This window comes from Panthera leo, chromosome E2 (genome assembly GCF_018350215.1).
Source record: "Panthera leo isolate Ple1 chromosome E2, P.leo_Ple1_pat1.1, whole genome shotgun sequence".
Lineage (NCBI taxonomy): Eukaryota > Metazoa > Chordata > Mammalia > Carnivora > Felidae > Panthera > Panthera leo.
The window spans coordinates 50,328,236-50,353,143 of record NC_056693.1 but is presented as its reverse complement, the minus strand read 5'-3'; the positions used below and the strand labels follow the sequence as shown (position 1 = coordinate 50,353,143).

At 39.0% G+C, this 24,908-nt stretch overlaps 1 protein-coding gene across 3 annotated transcripts in view; it reads right to left on the bottom strand.

Moving 5' to 3' along the window:
• The window catches only part of CNTNAP4 (contactin associated protein family member 4), a 253,150-nt gene that overhangs the window by 99,635 nt on the left and 128,607 nt on the right, over positions 1-24,908 (bottom strand). For all 3 annotated transcript variants that reach the window (XM_042919722.1, XM_042919723.1, XM_042919724.1), the window contains exons 4-8: positions 22,602-22,749; positions 6,811-7,014; positions 5,857-6,041; positions 4,908-5,051; positions 1,675-1,936 (exon numbers count right to left, since the gene is read on the bottom strand). In XM_042919722.1, coding sequence (XP_042775656.1) covers positions 1,675-1,936; positions 4,908-5,051; positions 5,857-6,041; positions 6,811-7,014; positions 22,602-22,749 — 943 coding nt within the window. The remainder of the gene's footprint in view (positions 1-1,674; positions 1,937-4,907; positions 5,052-5,856; positions 6,042-6,810; positions 7,015-22,601; positions 22,750-24,908) is intronic.

Genomic DNA, 24,908 nt, shown 5'->3' with positions numbered 1-24,908 from the left:
AAAGGTGCTTGCCTGGCTGAAACCGGCAAAAATTAGTATCTTAAGAGAAACGGGGAAAAACGGGAGTTGGGGGTCGGTAAGTCAAGGCCCACCTGTGTAATGTGAAGTTCAACAATTTCTCCTAGCCTGGTGTTCGTCATTCATCCATAGTCTGCACTCCTTGTTATTCGCTACAGAACAATTACACTGAGTCCTATGACACCACAGTGGATTAGACTGTATAGGGATTTAAATATTAATTTAAAGATTTTCAAATCAGAGTATTCTATATAGACTCAACACCTAGTAATTTATTACATATTCATGCCTGTAAAGTGTTTAGAATGAACCAGCTTCAGGGGGCTCACTAGAGTACACTGTACTGAAGCAGTTTCTTTAAGGTGTTGAAACAAGGCTATGCATACAACCACTTCTTAGAATGTCAAATAAATCACAATAAACGACACATTAATGACAAGCTTACACTTTGGGGCCCTCATTTTAGGGAGCCTATTAATTATTTAGATGGCACTGATTAATTTGTTTCCTTTGTTTCCTTTTGTCGGGTCTGCAAATCCACCACATTTTGAGCATTACATGAAAAAGTCACAACACAGTAGCTGTTAAAAATTATATTTAATATCGAACTTTCAGCTCCCACATTTAAACTGCAGCGACAGACTGAACACCAATACGTAAAGGCTAGGTATTTGTGCGTCCGTTTACACACTTGTTCCTCCTATATTTAGCTTCCAACTGTATTTCTGCCAATTTTCCTCTCATATGCGATTAATTTTGGCCATAGTTAACAGAGAGGAGTAGTACAATGGCATCTTTAAATTTTTTTGAAAGATCATTTATTAAACTGATGTAGCAATTCACCCCAATGTGACCTCTAGTTGCTTGGCTTGGGTGTTATTCCATGTGTATGAAAACGTGCTGGAGATCCCTTGTCAAGAACTACATAATTTTAATGAAGAGGCAAAAATATCCCTCACCCAAAGCGCTGACCTAAATTAGGTATTAATTTTCCAAATACTCATACAGTCTCCTTAATTATAGCACTTCTAATCATTAAGATGATAACCGTATTGCCTAGAAGTAGAGAGAATCCCCTCTGGTACCCAAATGGAGAAGTTTGCACAAACCTTTTCATCCTCCCCAATATATCCAACTCTGTACAGAATATATCAGCAAGTGAAGTTACTTTGACTAAGTGCTTGGGTTTTACATCACACACAGACAGAGAAATACAGATCCAAGAAACACTCCTTTTCGCTCACAGACCAGATTAGGCTAATAGCTGTGTTAGACAAAGCCTGGTCTTCCCATGAAGACACCCAGTAAACTTTTGGGCCCATTTCAAAGTCTTTTGCATTTCTCCCAAAACACATTTCCTCAGAATATGTGGATTTATCTGGAGTGGGAAGAGGGTCATGAAAGGAAATTTCTATTCCCCCATAACTATCATTCTGGTTACTAAGAACGGCTAGGGCTGAAGCCACACTTAAAAGGAAATTAGAATCGAGGTCCTTGAAGGAAGAGTCCTGATAATCTTATTAACTCAAGTATTCATTCATTGAACAAACACTAGTTTTTTTTTTTGGTTATGCATAAAAGTTTATGGAAAAGGGACAGAGAGATAATGAAATCTTTCAAACCCATACGCTGTGCCTGCAGGAATACACTTATTACCTGCTGTGATGTCACTGGGTAATTTTCCTGGCTGGTAGAGATTCAGCTTAAGTTTTCCATCATTAAGAAAGAGGAGGAGACCCCCTGAAACCAGCTGAAGTTCACTGAATAGCAGAAGTCCTGCCTTATTCCAGGTTCGAAATTGAAAAGTAGCAGACAGCTCGTCCTCCCCGGAAAAGCCTGGCAGGGCTAAGTAACTCCTGGGGCTGAGAAAAGTCACAGGCACAGACTGTGACTGCGAACAAGAAAAGGACACATTTCCCTGAGAATGAAGCACAAGAAAAAGCTTTCAGAATGACTCCCATCATGTTAGTAATAGAAACTGAAGTGTCACAAAGGCTGTTTATGGATCTCAAATTACCCTTGATTTAAAACAACAAAAGGCTATCAACATGAAAATTCAAATCCTTGCCATTTATCTTAAAGGTTCTTCAAAATCCAGTGACAGCACGGTCAGGCAAACTTTTCCCTAGGCTCTGGGTGAAATCCATTTTTCCCCAGCTCTCAACTTCTGTAAAGGCATCTAACTCAATGTGACTGAATTAAATACAAATTTATTTAAGCCAATTCTTTGTTCGTATCTTCTCTTGGATTTCTACTCCTTGGGCTCTGGCTGAAAATGCTTTTCTCCTTCGTCCTTTGCTGCCTTTGGTTCTAATCCACCCCATAACATAACCAATATTAACGAGCTACTCTTTTTCCTTCTGTATTTTTTCATATTTCATATATATATATCCATATATATATCCTCGTTTCCAGGTTTTGTCTTTCCCAGAAAGACTGTAATAAATAACTCGGTATGCTCCTCTGTATATTTTCAGTTCTACGGAAAAGGGTTCTAAATGCAGAACTATATATACTTACATGTTTTAATAAATATTTCCAGCTTCTTTTCCAAAAAGAAGTTAAAATACTCCACAGTTCTACCGGTAATATACAAGCATATCCTTGTCCCCACATCCTTGGCAGGAATAGGTATTATAGATCTTTTAAATTTGCACAAGTTCAATGACAAAATGCCAAAGTGATATATCATTCTCATTTATCTTGCATTTACCTGACCAATAGCGAATCTAAGCATTTCTCACGAGTTTGTGGCTCTTTGGGACTAGCTTTCCTCAGAATGGTCTCTTTATAGCATCAGCCCATCTTTCCTTTTTTCTTGGATACTACAATTTACAATGTACTACTTACATTCTTTTAGTTTTTTTAAAGATTTTATTTTTTATTTTTTTAAGTAACCTGTATACCCAACGTGGGGCTTGAACCCACAACTCGGAGATCAAGAGTCTCATGCTCTACTGAATGAGCCAGCCAGGCATCCCAACATTCCTTTATTTTTTAAACATTTTTGGCTCTTTCTTGTTATGCCTGTGTCATCAGATTTACATGTATTATTTCTCATCTAACAGTTTTAAAACAGAGTTTCAAGACACCTTAGACTTGCATAAATTTTCATTAAAATACTATGTATAAAAATTATCTAACTAGTAAAGTATATATTTAAGGATTTAAAAAATCTTTGCCCCCTGAGTTATTTAGAAATAGTTAAACATGTTCCTTAACAGGCTTCAGAAATGAAGATAAAGGTTTTTACTTTTCCTGAAAATATTCTTTAGCATGTTTTCCAAATACAGATTTGGAAAGTCAATGAAATCAACTGTACTTAGAAGGATACACATTGGAATTAAACCAGTTAGTCTTGGTTAAACAAAGATATTTGGCTATGTTGTGATCCTGTTAAAAGTGAATTAGCTTTCATTGTGGACAAATATCTTGTCCCAGTGAATGGAAAATAAAAGCTGAAGAGTAAGTGATGCTGACCCATAATGTAAAGGCAATTATAAACTAACAAACCTCGTAAAACTGGAAACATTTTACCAGCGGCAGTTTGGTCTGATGCTTCATTTGGACAGTGGCCTGCTACCCCGCAAGCAGCAAATCCTCTTGCTAGTGAAAAGTAGGTGTTAGCTGCATGGGCAGTTTCTGGAAGCTCATTTTGCCAATGAAACACACACATCTACCTACGGCTTTTTGATTTTCCTTTTAAGTCATCTTCCCTCTTATCCAAGTATAACTAAAAATCTTTCTGAATGGTATATTCCTATAGATAACATCAATTCACACAGAGAATTAGGAATAAAAAATAAGAAAATAAATATTCCCGTGATGTGCTTTGCGACTGGCTGATATAACACGAGCTTGAATTTATATATCCTGAATTTTGAACAATTAAAGAAATGTATTGAAAAGGATCTACGTTTTTCTTTTCTTTCATGAAGCTTCTTTCTTGAAGCTTCTTTCATGAAGCTAGTTAAGCTGGAAACCGTGTCTCCTAGAATCCTCTTTCCTGGCTGCTTCTGGTTAAAAGTTAGTCAAAAACGGAGCTTGTGTGGTAGTTGAGGCAAAAGTGAAATGCCAGCCATTTTTTTCCATGGGAGTTTGTTTGTTTGTTTATTTATTTATGTATTTATTTCCTGTGATACAAGCACAGTGAGGGATGATCACAGAGGAGCTGGCTTTCCTTCACCCTGTTCTAACTCTTCTTCCTGACAGCTGGCCTCCACTTTTCAGCTCCTCTGACAAATGTGAAGATCCAAGTCCTAAAAGAGATCCCTTGTTCCTAAAACTCGTAGTGGTGCTACTTCCCTGACGGACCCCAGACCAATACGGTTATATTTAAAATCTGCTGCATTTCCATAGAATTAGAATATAACGCAGCCTGACCAACATCGCTATTGGGACAGATCGGCAGAGGCAGTGTCATAACGGCCTGTTCGTTTCTTTTACTAGTTATGAATGACCATGGCAAAATATAGTTTTTCAAATGCCTCTCTAATACACATGGATATTATCTGATTCCAGGAACTTGATTCCCTTGATTAAGGGAGGTTGTCAGGGCATATCTTATTAAGGTAGCTACAGAGCAAAGGAAATTGGTCCCCTGGAGTAAGAGCGTCACAACAAAATGAAATTATCAACTGTAAAAAAAAATGTTTTACTTCATATAAAAATAAAATAATCACGCTCTGTGATATTTATAATTGCTTTAAGTAGAATTAATCCCTTACATGAATATTGCCAAGCAGAGAAAATTTTTAAAAAAGTAATCTCTTAAAAAAAGAGAGAGAGTAATCTCACATCATATCAAGTGGGAATCCAAAGGGAAGGAATTTTATTGTGTGAAAAAGCAACAAAATTTCATTCATTCATTTATATGAAGATTCACTTACCATAGTGATGATCTCTGGTTTTTGTTGCTTGGCCAAATCAATGATATCTACTCCATTATAAAAGAGATTTTCTAGACACCCATGAAAATTTTTATGGGGGAATGACACTGATTTTCCAGGTGCTGGAATCCCTCCGAAGCTGATCTTAGAAAGAAAAATGGCATCAATAATATTGTTTAGTGATTTTCTGACAGTTTGCTTAAATAATTATGATTAGTAACTATAGCTTTAATCATCACAGATAAATCAATTTTTCATCACCCTACACTGCCATGTTGCTAATTTCATATGGATATTTTTAAAAAATTAAAATGCAGATTCGAAAACAAATTTACATGCATTCAGTTTTCATTTACACTAGAGCTTGATTATTCTTACAAGTTACTAATCACATCTGGATGTTTATTGGCTGATGAATAAAAATGCCTCTTTATATCCATGGTAAATCTCTGTTTAATAACATTAACTGGTTATAATGGCGTTTTGTTCTATATGTATTTCCGGCACACATTGGTGTTTGTGCATTTGAATCGATTGATAATGAATTAATTAATCTATTAGTTACTACAACCTCTCCATAAATCTACACTGCTTGAGGGTACCCTAAAGCGCACAAAAAAATCATGCAACACATTCTGTATTTACCGGTGGTAATATGATCTCTTGATTATCCTACATGTGATAATCTGTGACTATACATTTCAGGTAAAAAAGAAAACTCTCTCTCTCTCTGATAACAGATTAACATATCATCAGAAAGACAAAGCCTCAGTAGCATATGCTCAAATCTGCTACTGGGAGTTAGGTCACCTTGGGAAACATGTCACCAGGACTTTGATTTACTCTGAAAGAGGGACGGGGTGCTGTCTCTACAGTATGTTTTCTTTTGCATGGCTGCGCCACATATACATTGTAAAAATCGGCATTAATTGGAACATAACTATCACACCTCATAATCAAGGTCCAGGTAACTGAATTCTCCCTGGGCGTGGAAACGGTGCCTGTGCTCATCCACTGTAAAGTTCACTTGTCTGCCCAACCGTTGGATCAGCACTGAATGCCAGTGCTGATCATCCAGCAGGCTGCCCAGGGTGAGATTGATCAGTGTGTGAGCAGAGGGCAGTTTGGTTTCACCTTAGAAGAGGAAAAAAACAACAGTACCGTTATTTCCAGTCTAAAAAAAAAAAAAAGTTTCCCCTTGGGGACCAGGATCTCTCATAATTGCAATCTTCTTCCTTGCATTCCATCCGAAACACTGGCATGGATTTACCTGGAGTTTGAATATAATATCCTCTCAACCTTGCTGGAATTTCTTCCACCATTAATTCTTTTTATTAGTATTTCCCATCACATGCCATTTGCAAAGTAAAATGTATCTTTGCTACAATTTCATTATTTTTACTAGCTCAGTATTTTTCAGGGACTCATCCCTTTCTTCATGATGTTTGAAAACAGCTATGTAGTTCTCTCCGCACTAAGCAAAAGAAACATCAAATGAGGGTCTTGCAGGGGTGCCTGGGTAGCTCAGTTGGTTAAGCGTCCGACTTAGGCTCAGGTTATGATCTCATGGTTCCTGGTCTCAAGCCCTGCATAGGGCTCTGTGCTGACAGCTCAGAGCCTGGAGCCTGCTTCAGATTCTGTGTCTCCTTCTCTCTGTCCCTCCCCTGCTCACTCTCTGTCTCAAAAATAAATAAAACATTAAAAAAAATTTTAAATGAGGATCTTGTACAATTTGCAAAATAGGAACCATTTTTATACCTAAGTATGATACTGGTGTACATATAAGCCCCTGAATCTGGAAATAAGGCACCTTAATTGTTATACGATAAGCTATAAAAGCATAAAGTTACCGAAGTGATATCTAAGTGGCCAGACTGTCAAACACTTCGCCAAATAGATTTACCTGAATTAATAAGTAAAAAGAGTTTTCCTCTTCGTAAGTCCAACGTGATATGATCTCCATTTTGCCCTTCCCGGTGGAGCAGAATTCCATCACTCTGCATAGTTTTAAATTTCAAAGAAATAACATCCTTTATTGGGCTCAGGGAGTTTTGATCAAATCTATAGACAAGGGAACTTTTTCCATCAAGATCAACCACTTCTGATCCTAAAGACAAAGACATTAAAAGTCATTCTAAAGGATAAATATACTTTTTATTAAAGCATTTTAAATGCGCATATATGTACATATGAATGTACATGTATGTACACACATATATATACATACACATATATACATATATAAAGCATTGTGCATACACACATGCACGTATAGTTCAGTTCCAAGCCAATCATGAGGGAAAATAAAAGCTCGTGTCTAATTCCCTCATGATGCCTGGGATTGATTCCATTTTAGTCTTTGCTAACCTATTTACAAAATCATTATCTAGAAATACATCTCAAAATGTATTCCTAATTTTCTATTATTGAAAGCTATTTCTTTTCATTCAATGAAAAAATAAAATCAAGAAAAAGGTTATGATCAATATCCACACAACCACTTTGCATATTTCACCATCAGTATTTTTAATCATGTTCCTGAAGTGCTGAAGGCAAATGGTGCTTAGCTCCTGAAAAAATGGTTTTGATATCTCAAAAATTCTCTCACACATGCTATAGATAAAAGATCTGCATAAAAATTTAAACACATCCATCAGACTCATCAAATGCCATCTCAAGTATATATTAACCTGACCTTTGTGCTTTGTTTTATTATTTTTGTGGCTAAGTAATAGTATTTAAGAGCAATGCTATCTTCTGTCTTCTAAAGAGCATCACTGGAAAGATAGTCACTTAATGATATTATAAGGGCTTTTCTGCTGCATTTGTGTCAAAACTGTGACATTGACATGTTTTTTCAGCTTTCTGACAGTGTCTTATCTACTCATTGTCAAGATCACTTTTATTCAGTTCATCTGAAAAAAGATGTCATGTTATACCAGTAACATAACAGCATATCTGTCAAAATCAGTTGCACCCAAACAACAGACACAAAATAGAACTGATAATACTCAGAAAGCCGAGCAGGGTTTTCTACATTTCGCAAGTCAAAGATTTTTTTTAAGGCAATTACCTTTGCGAGTACATTTATGTAATAAATGAAGAAGTTAGGGAAACCCAATGAAGCTATTTTTCAACCGGTTAGCTGACTTTTCCCAGTCAATGAAATGACATTGAAGTTTACTCGTCTTGTTTCATTTGACAAAATTATTACAGCTACTTGTATGCCCAAATATACATTTCATTCAGATTATCCATCATATTTAATGTGAACCATTTATATTCACCACCACCCCCAACTTTTTTCAACTATTTTATGCAGCTATCTTTTGAAAAATCAGAGGTTTGATTTTTCCACATCTTGTTAATGTGCTTATAAAGAATTCATTCACCAAATGCACATGAATAAACATTGCATTCTGTAGAAAGAATAATGTTAACTGAACAATTATTCCTTGTTATATAGCTGAATGAATGTGCATGGTAAAAACATAACTCTGTGTCAAATACAAATAATGTGTTCTATGATTATTAGATTACAATAAATTAAGAAAAATTCCAATAAGACAGACTTTAAATGCTGATACATTTGGAGCAATGCAGTTATCTCTGAGTTAATGTATTGCTTAAAGGCAACCATCATAATAATGATTTTACTTTAGATAAAGTCTATTTTTGGAATAAGCTACCAAGAGAATTTTTTTTCCAATAAAGGTTTAGCCTGTGTTACTTTACCCCACTATTTCTTTCTTTCTCTTCTTCGCTATTATTATTATCACATTATAATGGTCATAATCATCCTTCATGGCACCTAAAGCTTTTGTGCCTTGTATATTTCCATCAGCAACAAAGGAAAGTGAAAAATGTGTCAGACAATTGATGTCTAAAGCAATGGTATACTGCTTCATCTCTTAAAACGAAGCCACTTGCCATTTTCTCTCATTCTTACCTATTATCTTCTTACTCCATGGATATTAACTAAGAAATCTGAGACATTCAGAAACAATAAGTATCTATTCAGCAAATCGTTTGTGAGACCCTGTGATGGATGCTGAGATCGAGAGAGTAATCAACACCAGCAAAGCCCCCTGCCCTCATGGAGCTGACATTCCATGAAGGTGGACACTGCTCAGCAAGAGAACAACCAAGACAGACTGATCAAGGTCAACAGAAGACTGGCTCTTTAGTTAAGGTAGTTGGGGAAACTCACCTCTCTGATCTAGAAACCTCACTACTAACCTTTCTACTCCTCACAGTCTTCAAGTCCTACACGTGTCCCCATAAGCTCTTAGAATTACTCTTAGGACATTTAATTCCCAAAGACCTAGACGTTCTCCCAATGCTTTCTCTCCTCTACCGTCATGAAAAGAAATACAGAGACAGTCAGTAACTCAGCTCTCAGAGGAGGAAGAGGAGTGGGGCTTGCTTTGAAAATGGGTCTCTAAGTGAGAAAGTAGTTTAAGTAGGGAAATCAACAAACTTGCTGCCACACCATCATGGACTTCAGTGTGTGTATGAACAATATCTTCAGGGAAGAAAAGCTAAATATAATTCAGAATGTGAGTACAATGTTAGTATACGATAACTTCAACTTAAATGTGTGCAATATGTGTACAAGAATAATCATAAAAGAAAAAACTCAGGATGACTCCTAACAGTATTACTTTAGATAGAAAACTTACTTATAATGGGTCTAATATAAGTCACTGTTATAAACAGCAATTTACACAACATATCTGAAATACAAGCAGCATACACTTTTAAGCAATAATCACAAAACTCTGTGTTGTGGCACATACAGTTAATGATATAAAAATCTAGAACTATATGAAAAAGAATCTTGAGAAAGACAGAGAGAGAGAGAGAGAGAGAGAAAGAGGGAGAGAGAGACACAGAGAGAATTAATTTGAATTCATTATGAGAATCTATCTCTCCAAGTATGCTGGTGGGAGAGATAGGTTTGTAGTCTCTCCTGAAAATGGTCTTACCCACTGTTAAGAAAAACTGGAAAAACTGGATATAACCCAAAGCAATAATTTCACTTCCTTTCAATGTCATATTGGACCATTTTTTCACAGGTCCATCTAAAGATTATTTAATTCTAGGTGAATTAATAAAGGTTTCATTTTACTATTTATTATGGGTTAGAGCCAGACTGTGATCAGTTACATGCTAATTTGTAAATTTTTTTCCCAGTGGAAATACAAATGACTTCTGTGTGATAGAAAATAAAAGCTTTTGGTTTTAGTGCCCGTTCGACATTAACCATTTATGTACCCAACCTAGTGATAGTAATCCAACATACTTTCCAGGATTCCTATCTACACTCAGTCTCTTGCATCTTCTTTCAACTAGCTTTACCATATTTCTGATTCCTTCTTTAATTAATCTTTCATATGTATTTATTCTGTATTTGAATGAAAGTCATGTTTATTTGTTTGTTTTTGAAATTTTTACTTTCAACATTACTAACCTTTTTTTTAAAATTTTTTTTCAACGTTTTTTTAATTTATTTTTGGGATAGAGAGAGACAGAGCATGAACGGGGGAGAGGCAGAGAGAGAGGGAGACACAGAATCGGAAACAGGCTCCAGGCTCCGAGCCATCAGCCCAGAGCCTGACGCGGGGCTCGAACTCACGGACCGCGAGATCGTGACCTGGCTGAAGTCGGACGCTTAACGGACTGTGCCACCCAGGCGCCCCAACTAACCTTTAAAGTTCAACTTGGGCTTCACATCATTGGCTGGGGAAGCAACATTTCACGTCTGAGCCGTCACCAGTAACATTCAAGGTGAATTTATTTTTGCTATTCCACAAAGGACACTACCAATGCAAATACATTCTCACAAAAGAAAAGTTCAGATGATTCATAACAATATTTACTTATATTGAAACTAACCTATGAAAGATATAATGAATGCATGCCATTCATGAAAGTAATCTAACTCTGTATTTATTTGTTTAGAAACACTAAATTAAGCATCCAAGTAATAATCATGTTTCAGTTAACAGAATCACACTTATGCCCATCTTTTGTCAAACACTTTCAGAAAACGAATCTTTTATACCCGGTTGAAATGTATAAATAGGAAAAGCAGAGGTATTAGACAATTGGCTGTAATACAAATTAGAAATCAGAAGTTAACAAAATTTATAACAGCCAAATACCCACAGTCCAACGATGTAGGAGGAGACGTGTTACTTGACTGAAAGAATTATTTTTCTAATTGTAAATCTGTTCATTAGTAGGCTTGTCACTCAGGTTATATTTTAATGATTAGATTGCCATCAATATTAATATTGTGACCCTGTCATATCCTGTTCACCAGAGGGAGGGCATAAACTCTAATTTTCTAGTAATAAGTTGCAAATTGTTCTGACACATTTATCCTCCTCAGGCTAGCCCCCTTCTGAGACATTTTTGATAGTTTTTTTTATTACAGGGTAGCCCAGGAGTTAAGATAACTAGTCGGCGTGGATTTGCACCTTCACCCTCCCTTGGGCAACTGTATGAGTCTCCTGTTATTGATGTAACAAATGACCACAAACTCAGTCACATGAAACGACACAAACTTACCATCTTCTAGTCTGGGAATTCAAAAAGTCCTAAAATCAAGGGGTTGGCAGGAGCTGCTTTCCTTCGGAAGTCTCTGGAAGATGATCCCTTTTTCCCCCTTTTCCAGCTTGGAGAGACCATCTGCATTCCTCGGTTCACGACTTCTCTTCATGTGCAAGGCTAGCATCATAGCATCTTCAAATTCCCCACTTTGTTTCTCAGTTACATCTCCTTCTCTGACTGATCCTCTCACCTCCCTCTTGTAAAGAACCTTGTAATTCCATCGGGTCCAACTAGATAATCCAGGCTACTTTCCCTGCCTCAACGACTTTAGTTTAATCACAACTGTAAGTGCCTATGTCCCATAATGTAACATAGTAACAGGTCACAGGGCATTACTCCCTCTGTGGCACAAGTTTTTCCACCCCTTTGTCCCTTTCCTATCTGTCACATGGGAATAACAATAGTATATTCTTCACAGGATTGTTGCACGAACGTCTATCTGCATAATTTTTGGAAGAATTGCTGGTGCAGAATTAAAAGTCAATAAACATTAACTACTGCTATTACTTATTGTTAGAACACTGGGCAGGGAAAGAGGTACAGCAAAAATAGTTTAACACATACATTCGGTGTATTTAAAACTGAACTCTTTAAAAAATAATGAATTTCTGAAGAGCACGAGGAATGCTCCATTATCAATGTCACTGCCGGGTTATGCAGCAAGAATGATTTTGAGCCATCTGTGGGTTCTGTGGCTTTTTCTCTGTCTGTCAGCTAATGCTTGAGCTGACTCACTATGGCAATTGTCGGTGACCTGAATCCTCCTTAGTGAATACCTCCATCTCAAATCTTCTCATTTATAGCAGGCATCAAGGAAAGAAGAGACTCACAAAGACTGTAGGCCCTACTCTCACATCAGTTCTCCCCGTGACCCCAGGAAAGAGGTACAGTCTGCTTTATTTGCATGATTCAGAAATACAATCTCCCATGGAACGAAGAGATTTCCAATAAAAATATTCAAATTTCTTTCAGGGAGTTGTGTCAGAAGTGGTATTGCTGAAATGCCTACTTGCGCCCCTTTCTGCAAGCACGTATCTATGGAGAGCTCCCTGTGAACAGGGAAGACACAGCAATGCATAAATACAAAGCACATTTTTGTTCAAGGAGCTTCCATTGTAATGGGAAAGACACACATCCCTGAGATGTGATTTTTCAGGCCAGTGCTTAGAGCTTTGCTGCTGCGTCAGGGCTGGGTCTGAATGATTTCTAACATGTGCAGGAGGAGCTGATCCACTCAGCCTGTGAGAAGGATGTCAACTAAATTGCAGATTTACCTATGCGAGCAGCAAATTGTTCTTCTACCTGGGCATATGACACATGCAGATACACCCCTCAGTGTAACATCTTCCACTTGACCCGGGATCCTTCCCTCACACCTACATCCTACCCCTGCTCCAAAGTTTGAGGCTTCACAAAATGTGAGAGGTTGCGATTTGAAAAAGCAACACTGTCCCTACCACTCCAAGTGGATTGCTAAGAAAAAAAACATAGAGGAGCATGTTTTCTTAAATTGAGCTCCATGGTCTAGCCATGTTAGAATCAACTGAGGAGTATCTTGTGAGGTTTCCAGAAGCATCCAACATCCTGGGTTCTGCTTTATATCCACCAGCTTGGGAGCTCCTAGAGCCACACCCAGGAAAACAGGTTCCTGAGCGACCCCTGAGCAGATGACAGCATCAGGATTATCTGACAAGAAGAACAAGAAGGTTAAAGAAACCTTCTGTCTGAAAATGAGTAACCTCGTTGCATATTGAATTGGACCATGGAAAATGAATATGTTTATCTACACGTAGGTGGTACTTGAAGAAAACTGGACATGGGAGCGGCTTGTCCTTGAAAGATGTTTTGGAGAGAAACTGGCTCTGTGAATTAACTATGAATCATTGCATCACTGATGAGGTCAGTTGGCTAAGAAATGTAAAAGAGAAAAACTGGAAGAGAAAATGCATGAACTGGAACACGAAGCCTTGAATAAGAGAAAACTGCCTTTATTAAAGGTCATGAGAGAGTTCCTGAAAAAGACATGACAGCTTTCTATGAATTCTGTGGGAAGCACCCCAAAAATATAAACAGAGAAGAACGATCGACCAAACTCTTCTGGGCTAAACAAGAAAGTCAGTCTCCAATACTGATCATACTGCTTCTTTATTTGAAAGTTACTACCTATGAATTTCTAAACACAGGTCCAATTTTGACTTCTAAGAAACATAAATCAGGCTGAGTCACCGTTAAACTATTATATAGTGAAATATTAAAGCAATAGCATGATGTATGGGCACTTGAGATCTGCATTACTGAATTGGGTTTTGAAGAGATGGCGAGGAGAGCCCAAGCACTTGAGAAATCAACAGGAAATGGGCTGGACTATTTTTGCATGGTAGCATAAAAGAACACAGAATGATTTAAGGCACTCTTAAGTTTAAAACAACCAAAATTAATACAATAAAAAGGAAGAAGGTACAGGATCAAGGGCTGCATATAACCACAGGCAAAAGGTGACTTTACTATCACGGTTTTAAATAGACTGAATTAAGATCAGTGATAACACTCCAGGAGGTTATAGGAAAAAACAAGCCCACTGCCACTCAAATATCAACCTAAATGAACATTTTAAATAGATTTGAAGTGGGTAACATCTACTACCTCGAGGACACTTCAGTGTGTCATTGGGGGACATAAGCTGTATTTCTGTTTCTAATATTTGTTTGTAATTTTGTAATGCCACAGAAGTCACATAAACATGGATTCTCAGTTTCCTTATTTGGAATATGTGGAGAAAACTTCCAGTTTCTCATACCACACAAAAAGCTGTGCGTTTCAAATGAAGTATCAAAATGCCTAATTTATTACATATTTTGTATGCTCTTATCATCACTTTAGTAATAACAAACATTCGACAGCCGACATGTTTATCCCACACTTATGTAATCAACCGCTACTGGAGGAATGTAATAAATCTGTGGTTTCTATACATTTATTCATTTTTCCATTTTCGTCACGCTAACTGGATGTTTTTCTGAATTCTCTATGTAGCAAATAGTTACTGAGCATCTACTGTGTCCACTCCTACAGTAGGAGCTGATGTTACAACAGTGAACACATTCTGTCCTCATGGATCCCTCAGTCTGAAGGAAAAGAAAGACATCAAGCAACTCACCCCACGTGTACAGATATATTTACAAACTGTTAAGTGGAGCATGAAGGAAAAGGGCAGGTTGCACGGGAGTTTTGAACAGGGAGATTTGAATGAGGTTGTTGAATGGGGACAACATCTTTGAGGAAATGAAACTTAGTCTGAGTAGATGTCCACCTCTGTGAATGTCTAGGATCGGGAAAGGAGGAGGAGGCAGGGAAGGGGAGGGTACAAGTTTGGGGAGGGTACAAGTTTGGGGAGGGGCGAGGAAGGGGGGGAGGGTGAAACCTGGGGAGGGAGGGATGGTGGTGGCAGGAAGGAGATGGAAGAGGTCCATGGATCACCTTGACCCTGTGAAAGCTTGGTTCCAGGTTTTGTTGGGACGGATCTACTTTGGTTTTGTCCTTAGCCCTAGGACATATCAATTGGTCCACAGATTGGTCTTTACTCCTAAAGCAATGCCCTCTGGCTTTTCAGTTAAGAGCCCAACATGTCCCACAAGTCCCTGTAAATTGGCAGGCCTGATTTTTTCCAAAGGTGTTCCTTCCAGCATTAGGCAGATGTGGAAATCTTCAGCCCCTGGATCTCCCATCCCGCTCTCTCCTGAGCTTCTTGGTACCCCATCTTGGGCATTCGCAGGTCATGGATCAGCCGAGGACCGAAGGGGAGTTTTTATGTGGGAGTTGAGGCCCTCCCTCTCTGACCCCCTCCTTTTCCGGATTCTACCCTAAATTTCTAGCCACTCTGGCAACCCTGAACTCTGGACCCTGCCTCCACAGCCCAGTAAACTCTGGCTACTTTTCTGCTTGAGCATTATGATGCCCTGCAACTGGGATGCATTTTTAGGAAAAATTCAGTGAAACGTGGATCTCTCAAAATTTGCTTTCCTTCTCTCAAGATCAACTCTTGTCAAATTTCATCCTGTTTTAAGCTGAACTTCAGAACCCTGAAGGAGGTTTTTTTATGTATATTTTCTATCCAGTGATTCCAGCTGTAGCAAGACAGTCCAATAAAAGCGACTCTTCTGTGACCGGTACTGAAAAGCAAATCATCTGATTGTGAACTTTTATAGTCATTGACTTGGTCTATTAATTTATTTAGGGTTGCAAAGTGGGACTATGCTAATTCCGTTTACTTATTTCCCTCTTTACCTATTACCTGGAATATACCTTTAAAGAGAAATGCCCTGTTATCTTCTATTTGATCTGTACCTTGAAGTACAGACCACATAGGAAAAGTGAGATAAATTCTTGATGTTTCCCTTCATTTACTAGTTTTCAAAATAAGGAGTTGGTTCCTTCACCTCTCTCATAGGTAACCGATTGGATTTTTGTTTTTTAGTATTGTCATGAACCCATTCACTTAAACATACTTAACATGTTGTGGAACTGTAGTTACTATCCTTACCGATGCTACAACATTTCCATTTTTGGTCAGTGAGGGCCTCCTCAGCAGGCTCTGAGTTCTTGTGACATAATCCCAGAGGGTTTTATAGCTGCTTCTTTTTTTTCTGGTATCCTAATAGCTCACCTAATTTTCATCTTAATATAACCCCATTTATCAGCAGATTAAAATCTTAAGACTATCAATTTTTCAAAGAATTAGAATTTATCCTCTTTGATTTTAGGCCCACCAGAATCTATCTTCTTTTTCAAACTCCGGCATAAGCTCGGATTCCTCAGCTACGGTATCAGCTGATAAACAATCTGAGTGCAGGGATTGTATGTAATTCACCTGGATCAAGTTTTTAGCTGTTAACATGGGGGAGCTGCTTCATAAATATGTATTGAGTTCAATTATAACTATTCTCTAGAGTAAATCTAACACATTTACCGCCTTTCATTTCTCCCCCTAACCAGACATGTGGTGTAAGAGATTGGTCCCGAATAGACAGAAAACTCAGAGTCGGTTCAGTGTTAGTAGCTGCACTTCTCAGGCTACGTTCTTGCATTTCCTATTAATGTGTTTTCCAAATTAAAATCTGATAGAAGCAGTTCCAACTTCCAATATTTTTTACACGATAAAAAGCATATTTTTATTAAGTTGGCCTGAGTCTTGTAATTGTTGACCTACTTCCATTTGTTAAACAGAATCCATCATTTTCTCTTAATTGGTCTGGATTTAAGCAAATAAACACAACACTTTCTATATTCTGTGTAGTTTCTATCCTTCTATGTGTTTGTTGTCTTCCAACCTTCTTAGTTCTCCCGTGTTCTACGTCGTATCTTTCACGGCCTGCACGTGCCTCCAGGTTGATGGGAAAAGCCTTCCTGAGGCTCACCAACCCTACCTCCCTATCGTGCACCTATCCAGAAGACTCAGGACAAAGAAAGAATAGCTGACTACAATACAGTACCATGTGTGCATGGTACGACGGGGAGCAGAATGGCTGTTCCAGCAGCAGGCGGAAATGTCCTCTGACCCAAAAGTGAGGTGTCAGAGAAGCTGCCGGAGACGGTGATTTCTATGCTGAGAAAAGGTGCTGAATGAAAGACTCATCTCGGTAGACAAGTGAAGGCTCCACATGTGGTGATTGCCCTGGGCGCTGTGCAAAGATCCCAAGTCTACAAAAATCATGACATCATGGCGTGTGGAAGAAATGGAAAGTGCTCGGTGCGGCCGGGAAGCTGGATGCTCTTCTTCTGTTGAGGATGAGGAAAGGAAGATCCCGGACTGCAAAATGAGGATGTTTACACAAGACTAGAGGGAAGGAACTCCGTATTTATACCGAGGGCAACTGTCACAGCAATTCGTCCACCATTAAAGAACACTATCTCCTGTGGCTTAATGGCCACTTCCCCAAGGACATCTCAGACAGAGCTGCTTTCACTCAGTTTTGTCTCCTTTCTCTGCCTTTGTTTACCATTGTTTACTTTCCTTTGGGACATTCTGTAGACTGTGTTTCTTTACCACGAAACGTTTTCTCTTCTTGTTCTTTCTTCCATGAGTTATTTCCTTACCTACCTCTCTCGTCCAGATCTATAAACATGTTCATGGCTGCTATGGCCAAGGCATCTGAAATTTATACTTTCTCTTTGAACCCATAAAATTTAGCTTCTACTTCTCTCATTACTCAGGAAACAACTTCCAAGTTTTCCGACATAAAAGTAGAACATGCTCTTTGATATGGATTTTCCATTCACTTGATGTACCTTCATAACAAGTTACTGCCCTAACTCACCCGGACAGAGGCTAATAAAATTATGTGTGGCTCTCACAATAGCCACTGTCTCTACAATATTCATCAGAGCAGCTACCTAGAACTTCAGCGGACACATGCATTAGGCACAAGGAGGGGGGTGGCATAAAAATGCACGCTACCTGAAAAACAGCGTTAAAGACCTGCTTTAATGATGATAGAAATGCATTTGTCCTTTTCAAAGACATGAGCAGTTGTTCAAACACAGCACTTCATACTGTTATTATTACCAGAAATTCTGCAAGTGGAAAGTTATGATTTAATAACAATGATATTTATGTAGCTTTCAATTATGTATCTTCAACTCAGAGGGTTTCGTGTTCCAACCTTCCGAATTCCCCAGGCTTGAATTCAGTTAAGTCAACAGTACAATTAATTCTCTCTCCTGTGCCCTTTCAGAGCTCATTCACTCTCCCTTGCCCCTCTCAGCACATGGCACCACTTTCCAGATGCTTGTTCAAATCTGATAACTCAGGGACCCTCATGTGCGATCACTGAGATCTCTGAATCCACATCCTCAGTATATTTGAGTCTGATGTGAATCAAGAGAAGCCTCTCTCCTGATTGTTGGTGCTCTGGTCCTTACTGTTACTTGCACACATGAGACCAGAAGCCTCCTGACATGTGTGTGCCCTTATTTTCAGCCTGAATGACTGTTCTCCAATAAAAACCCATCCTCCAAGCAATTCTTGTCTCTGTGTTTGACGAGGGTCCGCCCCTTCCCCTATCTGGACTGTCCTCCCAGCCTCTCAAGTGAAAATATCTGCACTTCAGTTTCAAACCTATTGCTATCAGCGTTCTTACACTTACACTCAATTTCTCAATCATTTTATTCCTCCCAACCTACACTCGTGCTACCATATGTTACACTGAGTTTGTGTAATTTTTATGACATTGCCTCTTCTGACCTCTAGGGGTCAAACACCTCATGTTTGTTGCCACAAATGGCTCTGTTTTTACAAGTACTCACGCACACCCCCATACCCCGCTTCTCCCTTTCTCTCTCTGAAATTAACAAGCAAGTTGAGAGCCAGCTCCGCAAGGGTCATCACAGATCCCCGCGCCGGAGCTGTTATTCGCGGTGGTGGTCTTGTAGATTACTTTGGCAATGTGTACATGCTTTTTTGGCTTTTATTGTACAGTCAGTACTATAAACTTTGCTTTGCATTTTGTAACTATGTAGTATTCTAGATAATGTCGTGTTTGCGCTTTGTTGTATAAAGCAAAAGGACTGTACTGAATAAACCTAGGATTAGAATACAAAAAAACCCCCAATTATACATAATAATTCCCATTTACTAAGAAATCTACATTATTTTAGAATTTCTCCCTACACCCAATACCTAGTAGAGTTCTCTTTCAGCAAGTGTCAATAAATACTTAAAAGGCGAACACATGTATGATTCATAGAGTTGTCAAGAGCACTGGCTTTGGAAAGTAATGGATGTGAATTTAAATCTTAGATCTCACACAGGCAGTCTGCGTAATGCGGACAAAGTTCTTAATTTCTCTAAAGTTCACTTTCCCCCGGGTCAGGAGACTTGAAGCACCCTGGTATATAGCACTCTTAAGTGAGCAGCTCAGGCAAAGCCCAGAAAAAAGTCACATTAACTTGGTGCCAGCCATGTGGATACAAAGGCTGTGGGTTGCATGCAGGCCTCCGGGCTTTCCCAAGAGGCTCACTTAATTGCCAGCATGTTCAGGAGTCCTGTGACTGGGATCTAGGAGAGAGACCCTGAACCCTCCCCAACACTGCTTGTCCTTTTTTAAAGGGATTGCAGGAGAATGGCCTTGTGTATTTGAAGAAAATCCGGACTGATCTCGGATCTGGGCTACTCTGGGGAGTGGCACACAGAATCTTTCAAGCTGTGTTCTTGTGCAGATAGCACCTGCCGCTCTTCCTTCTGAGGGCAAGGGGGGCTGGTGGTTCCCACTTATTTCTGTACCAGAACTCAGAGCAAGCCACGGGGCTCATGCAGCAGACAATTCTGTTCCTCTCCTCTTACTCCTGCATAAAGTGGTAATATTCATGCCCCTATTTCACCGTGTTATTAGGAGTAACTCAGAAAATGCCTAAAAAGAAAATATCTGATACCTATTAACTATTTAATAAATGATAATTACATAGAATCATGCTTCAGTAAATTCATAGTCTGTGAGGCAGATACTATTAACAGGTGGATAATATAACTGTAACTGAAGAATTAAAATATATTTGATCAAATTCACTCAAGAAGGGACTCACACCCAACCCATTTTGAGGTTCTTTTAGGTTATCTACGATAATACGTTTCCATTGTTTATTAGTTTTTCTCTTATCCAAAATTATACAACAGCCATTTTACACTCAGTCCTGTCATACCATTTTACCATACGTGTTTATGTTTGAATTTCAAATCTTGTTGGCTCTCAGTACCGTTACTTCAACTGCGGGTCAATGAAAACAGGAAGCTGATTAAATGCATGGACAATGTGCTCACTGCAAGAGACAGCAAATGAAGTCACAGGAAAAAGAATGTTCCACAGGGTTGCAGATCAATGAGAGTGGAGGGAGATTTGGGTCATCATGAAGCATATATGGCAGCAAAGAACTCAAAGGACCCTGTTCCTCAGCAGCCCCTTCCTTCCATGGGGACATGATGAGCGGTGCTTTAGTTTTGGAAAAACAGTGTCAGTAGTCCTTTTTCAACGAATGTTGAATTTACATCCCAGATTGAATGTGTACCAAGGGTGTACAACTGGGGAACCTGTTTAATATTTCTAAGACTCTGTTAAATGGGTGATTTTTAGGATGAAATGAGAACGTCTATAAAAACTGTATCTGACACAGAGTAAGGGCTCAAGAACTGTTAGCTATTTTTATACTGTGATAAATAAATACTTTGCAAGGTGGATGCTCTGAGTAAGTAGAGATGCAACTACAAATATAAAGCATCTCAAGTCTGTTTTGCTAAGTATCCAGGGTGCAGCGTGGGCTTTGCTATACTCTACGACCCAAACACAAATAAGACGGACTGTCTGAGTTCTGTGTTTCAGAATTGCAATTTGGGGTGGGATACTTTTTTTAAAGGGTGATTTTATTCCAACGGATCATTGCGAAGGAGGAGGTACCACGTAACAGGAACAGCTAAGCTGAGCTGTCGGAGACAAGAGAGTAAGTGGGTAGGTGGTAAGAAGTACGCTTCCCTGGCTCATCTCTGCGAATCAACAGCTGGATGGAGCCTAAGCCTGCACGTGGGTTCTGGAGTCTGGCAGATCCGGCTGCAAATCCCGCGTTGTGACTTCCCATCAGCATGGCTTCAGCAAGTCCTAGTGCCTGAGCTTTTAGCCTTCCCTTTTGCGAAGGCGGGGGGGGGGGGGGGGGGGGGGGGGGGGAATAGTAACCTAATAATATTTACCTGGACTTTTAAAAAAATTATAAACTGTTCATGTAATGCTGTAATAAGCACTCAAGAAAACGCTGCTACTTCTAGAATTTTTCAAAGACTTAGTACTATTAAAATTAGTGTTATTGCTATGATTATGATTGCTGTTGATATTCACACTGTGATCGCTATTCTGTAGGCTCCGATGGGAACAAAAGGCCAGTCAGTTACCTTTGATGGGAGAGAAGGATGCCGGGAACATCACTAACTACTTAAGGAGACGTGCAGTCTGGACAACATAGTTTGTCCGTCTGACACAGTTTCAACAACGTCAACACATCGCCTGTCCTGCGCACGACCTATCTTGCCTGCATGCAAATGAAGTGAACCGGAACCTAACTGGACTTACATCAAAAAGTGATAAACTACGTGTGACAAAAGCTTTAGTGGCTAAAAAGCTTTAGCTTTTAGCTAAATAGTGATATAGAGGAACTGAACAATCTCAGGCTCTTTTCCGGATTCTTCCGTGTACTAGGCGTGGGACACTGGGCAAATTACTGAATCTCTCCAAACCTCAGACTGCTCATCTGATAATTGTAGATCATGTTAACTAACTCACTGTTCCATAATAAAAGAGCATCTAACAGGATGGTGTGGCTTGAGGTAGGCTATCAATAACTCTTAGGCCCCTGCCCCACAAAAAGATATAATAAAATGCTTCATTAAGAGGAGACTAAGTGAAATCTGTGGTTTCTACCATTTTTTATGTGAAAGTATTTCAAACACATTTTATATTTTAGCAGAGGTCTTTACTTTTTCTATGAATTTATGTTGAGGGCACAGCATATTTATAAGTGAGTTACATGGCATATTATTTTTAGGCTAAAGAGACCAACATTCTTTGGTGCCTAACGTTTGACTGGTTATACTAAATGGAACACTGTATCTTTTATGAAATTCAGGGTGCCTAAGTGAAACATCATCAGATAAGTCCATGGAGGGGGGAAACTCTAATATTTGAAAGTTAGGATCTAGTTAATAATATTAGATTTGGATAAATGGATTCACATATGTCCATTAACAGGTAGCTGTGTGTACCTATCTCCGTAGGGATTGATCTATCTATAAAACGCTTCCATTTCTGATTTAAAATATAACACTAAATACTGAAGTCAATATTGCCATGCACGGGCACGTGCGCACAACACACACACACACACACACACACACACACACACACACACACAAGCTTTCCACAAAGATCATTCCTGTTTTTCTATCTCTTTACATAGCTATAAAGTCAATTTTGGTGTGCAGGTTGGCTCTTAAAACATCTCTTTTGATATCTACGTCAGTGTGTTGGGTAAACAAACACTTACTGTATGCACATCCGAACACCTCAATCCGCATTCCAATTCTGCCCCTGGGGTTCCACTCTAAAGGGATGAAGCGCAGAAATCGGGCTTTGATGGAAGGCTGGAGTCTATAGTACACAACACTGTCTGCATTTGCATTTCCTGAAAAGCCCTAAAAGAAAAGGGAAAGAAAGAAATCAATGCATTTGGAGAATATCCATTTTACCCTGTGACCTATAGTGTCCACAAGCAATGTCTGATTTGTTTTTTTACTATAAAAATGGCTGCCTTCTCCAAGAAAATCATTATTACCAGTTACATTGTAATGTCCCTCTTTCACACAGAAGTCACGATTGCTCAACCTTTTCTTTATATTGAGAGTAGATGAAATTCCACCTTCCCCATTAAGCCAGCTTTCAACATGATACCCTCAATAAAGGTTGTTTCTATAAAGTGCAAATTATACTTAAAAGGTATTAACATTGTGAATGGCACAAACAAATTTTGAGAAAATCTTCTCCCCGCATTAAAAAAGCAGGATCTGATTCAGCAAAGAAGTTGCTTAGTCACTGATGAATGATAAAAGTTAGGAACCTGTTTCCATTGTTTTATTTTATCCTCTTCGTAACATAAACAAAAGTATCACCCATTCAGAACTAAGGAACTACACTCTGAAAACAGGCTGTTCAACCTCACGCACTGCACTGCCGGTACGTCAAAGTGATTTAATAAAAAAAATAACAACACAAAAGTGCCTGTATTAAAAAAGAAAAACTGTTAAGAGAAATTAGAAGCAATAACAATTGGGAAGACCTATAATCAGACTTACAGACTCTAGAATCTGAAAGCTGGAAAGACCTTGAGAATGATGCTAAGCTGGCACAAAGTGCAGATGAGGAAATGAAAGGTCAGAAAGGTAGAAAATAACCCTCTGGTATTTGGAAAACTATTGTATGGTAAGACCAAGAGCTACCCTCCTTCCGCAAAACCAGGATGCATCTGCCTACCACGTAGTTCACCTGCAAAAGCCACACACCAGAGCACCTAACATCTAAGCACTTTACTTTTCTCCTCCATGACGAATGGTACGCTTTCATATATGAAAAAGTTAGGGGAAGTGAAAGTTGTTCTCAATAATTTATACTTATTTTTTTTATTTCTTCTTCTCCTCCTTCACTACCCATCCTCCCTTCCTCCTTCTTTTTTTTTCTCCTTTTCCCCTCTTTTGATTTTTTTTTTCAACTGTAACAATCAGCAAATGTAGGAACAAAATAAGGGATCTATTCACGCTCTTGGTAGGTCTGTTGACCATGACTGACTGGATCAACAAATACGGCCGGCCTCATGTAGACTGCATAAGAAAAAGGCAAACACATTAGGAATACCTATGTACAGGGAGCCTGCTCATTTACCTACTTTTCTTTCCATTTCACTAATATCCCTTTAGCAGCATTTCCCAAAATATTTTTTTAATATGAAATTTATTGTCAAATTGGTTTCCATACAACACCCAGTGCTCATCCCAACAGGTGCCCTCCTCAATGCCCATCACCCACTTTCCCCTCCCTCCCACCCCCCATCAACCCTCAGGTTATTCTCAGTTTTTAAGAGCCTCTTATGATTTGGCCAGAATTTTTTCTAATACATTTTTTTTAAGGCTCAGTGTTTCATAGTCAAATTGATTTGATTTGACTCCCCTTATCAATCGATTCCCTACTTCTTGCTCCAACTCCACCAATATTCCATACACCAGCTCTCAGGCTCATACACCACAGGCACTTCTGTGATGGCACCTCCAAATTCTATCCCAGATCTGGGCACCTCTCTTCCTCTCAGCTATGACCACCCAGTTCAACAAAGAATCATCTCACCAGAATTATCTCAATGACCTCGTCCTCACCTTTTTTGTCCTCCTGTTCCCTGTCACCAACCCCGTATGCAGCCCTAGTCTCTTCCTCTCTGAGAAGTCAAAAAAATTTTTAAAGGTGGGTGCCTGGGCGGCTCAGTCGGCTAACCATCCGACTTCGGCTCAGGTCATGACATCACGGCTAGTGAGTTCAAGTCCGGTGTTGGGCTCTGTGCTGACAGCTCGGGGCCTGGAGCCTGTGTCAGATCCGTGCCTCCCTCTCTCTCTGCCCCTCCCCCACTTGCACGCGCTCGCGCTCTCTCTCTCTCTCTCAAAAATAAATAAACATTTAAAAAATTGTTTTAATTTTAAAGGTAAATCAAACCATGTAACCCCAACTGCTTTCTTTACCACTTAGAACAAAATCCAATCTCCTTATCAAACATACGCTCTTTGACAACACCCTCCATTAGGTTTATGCCACC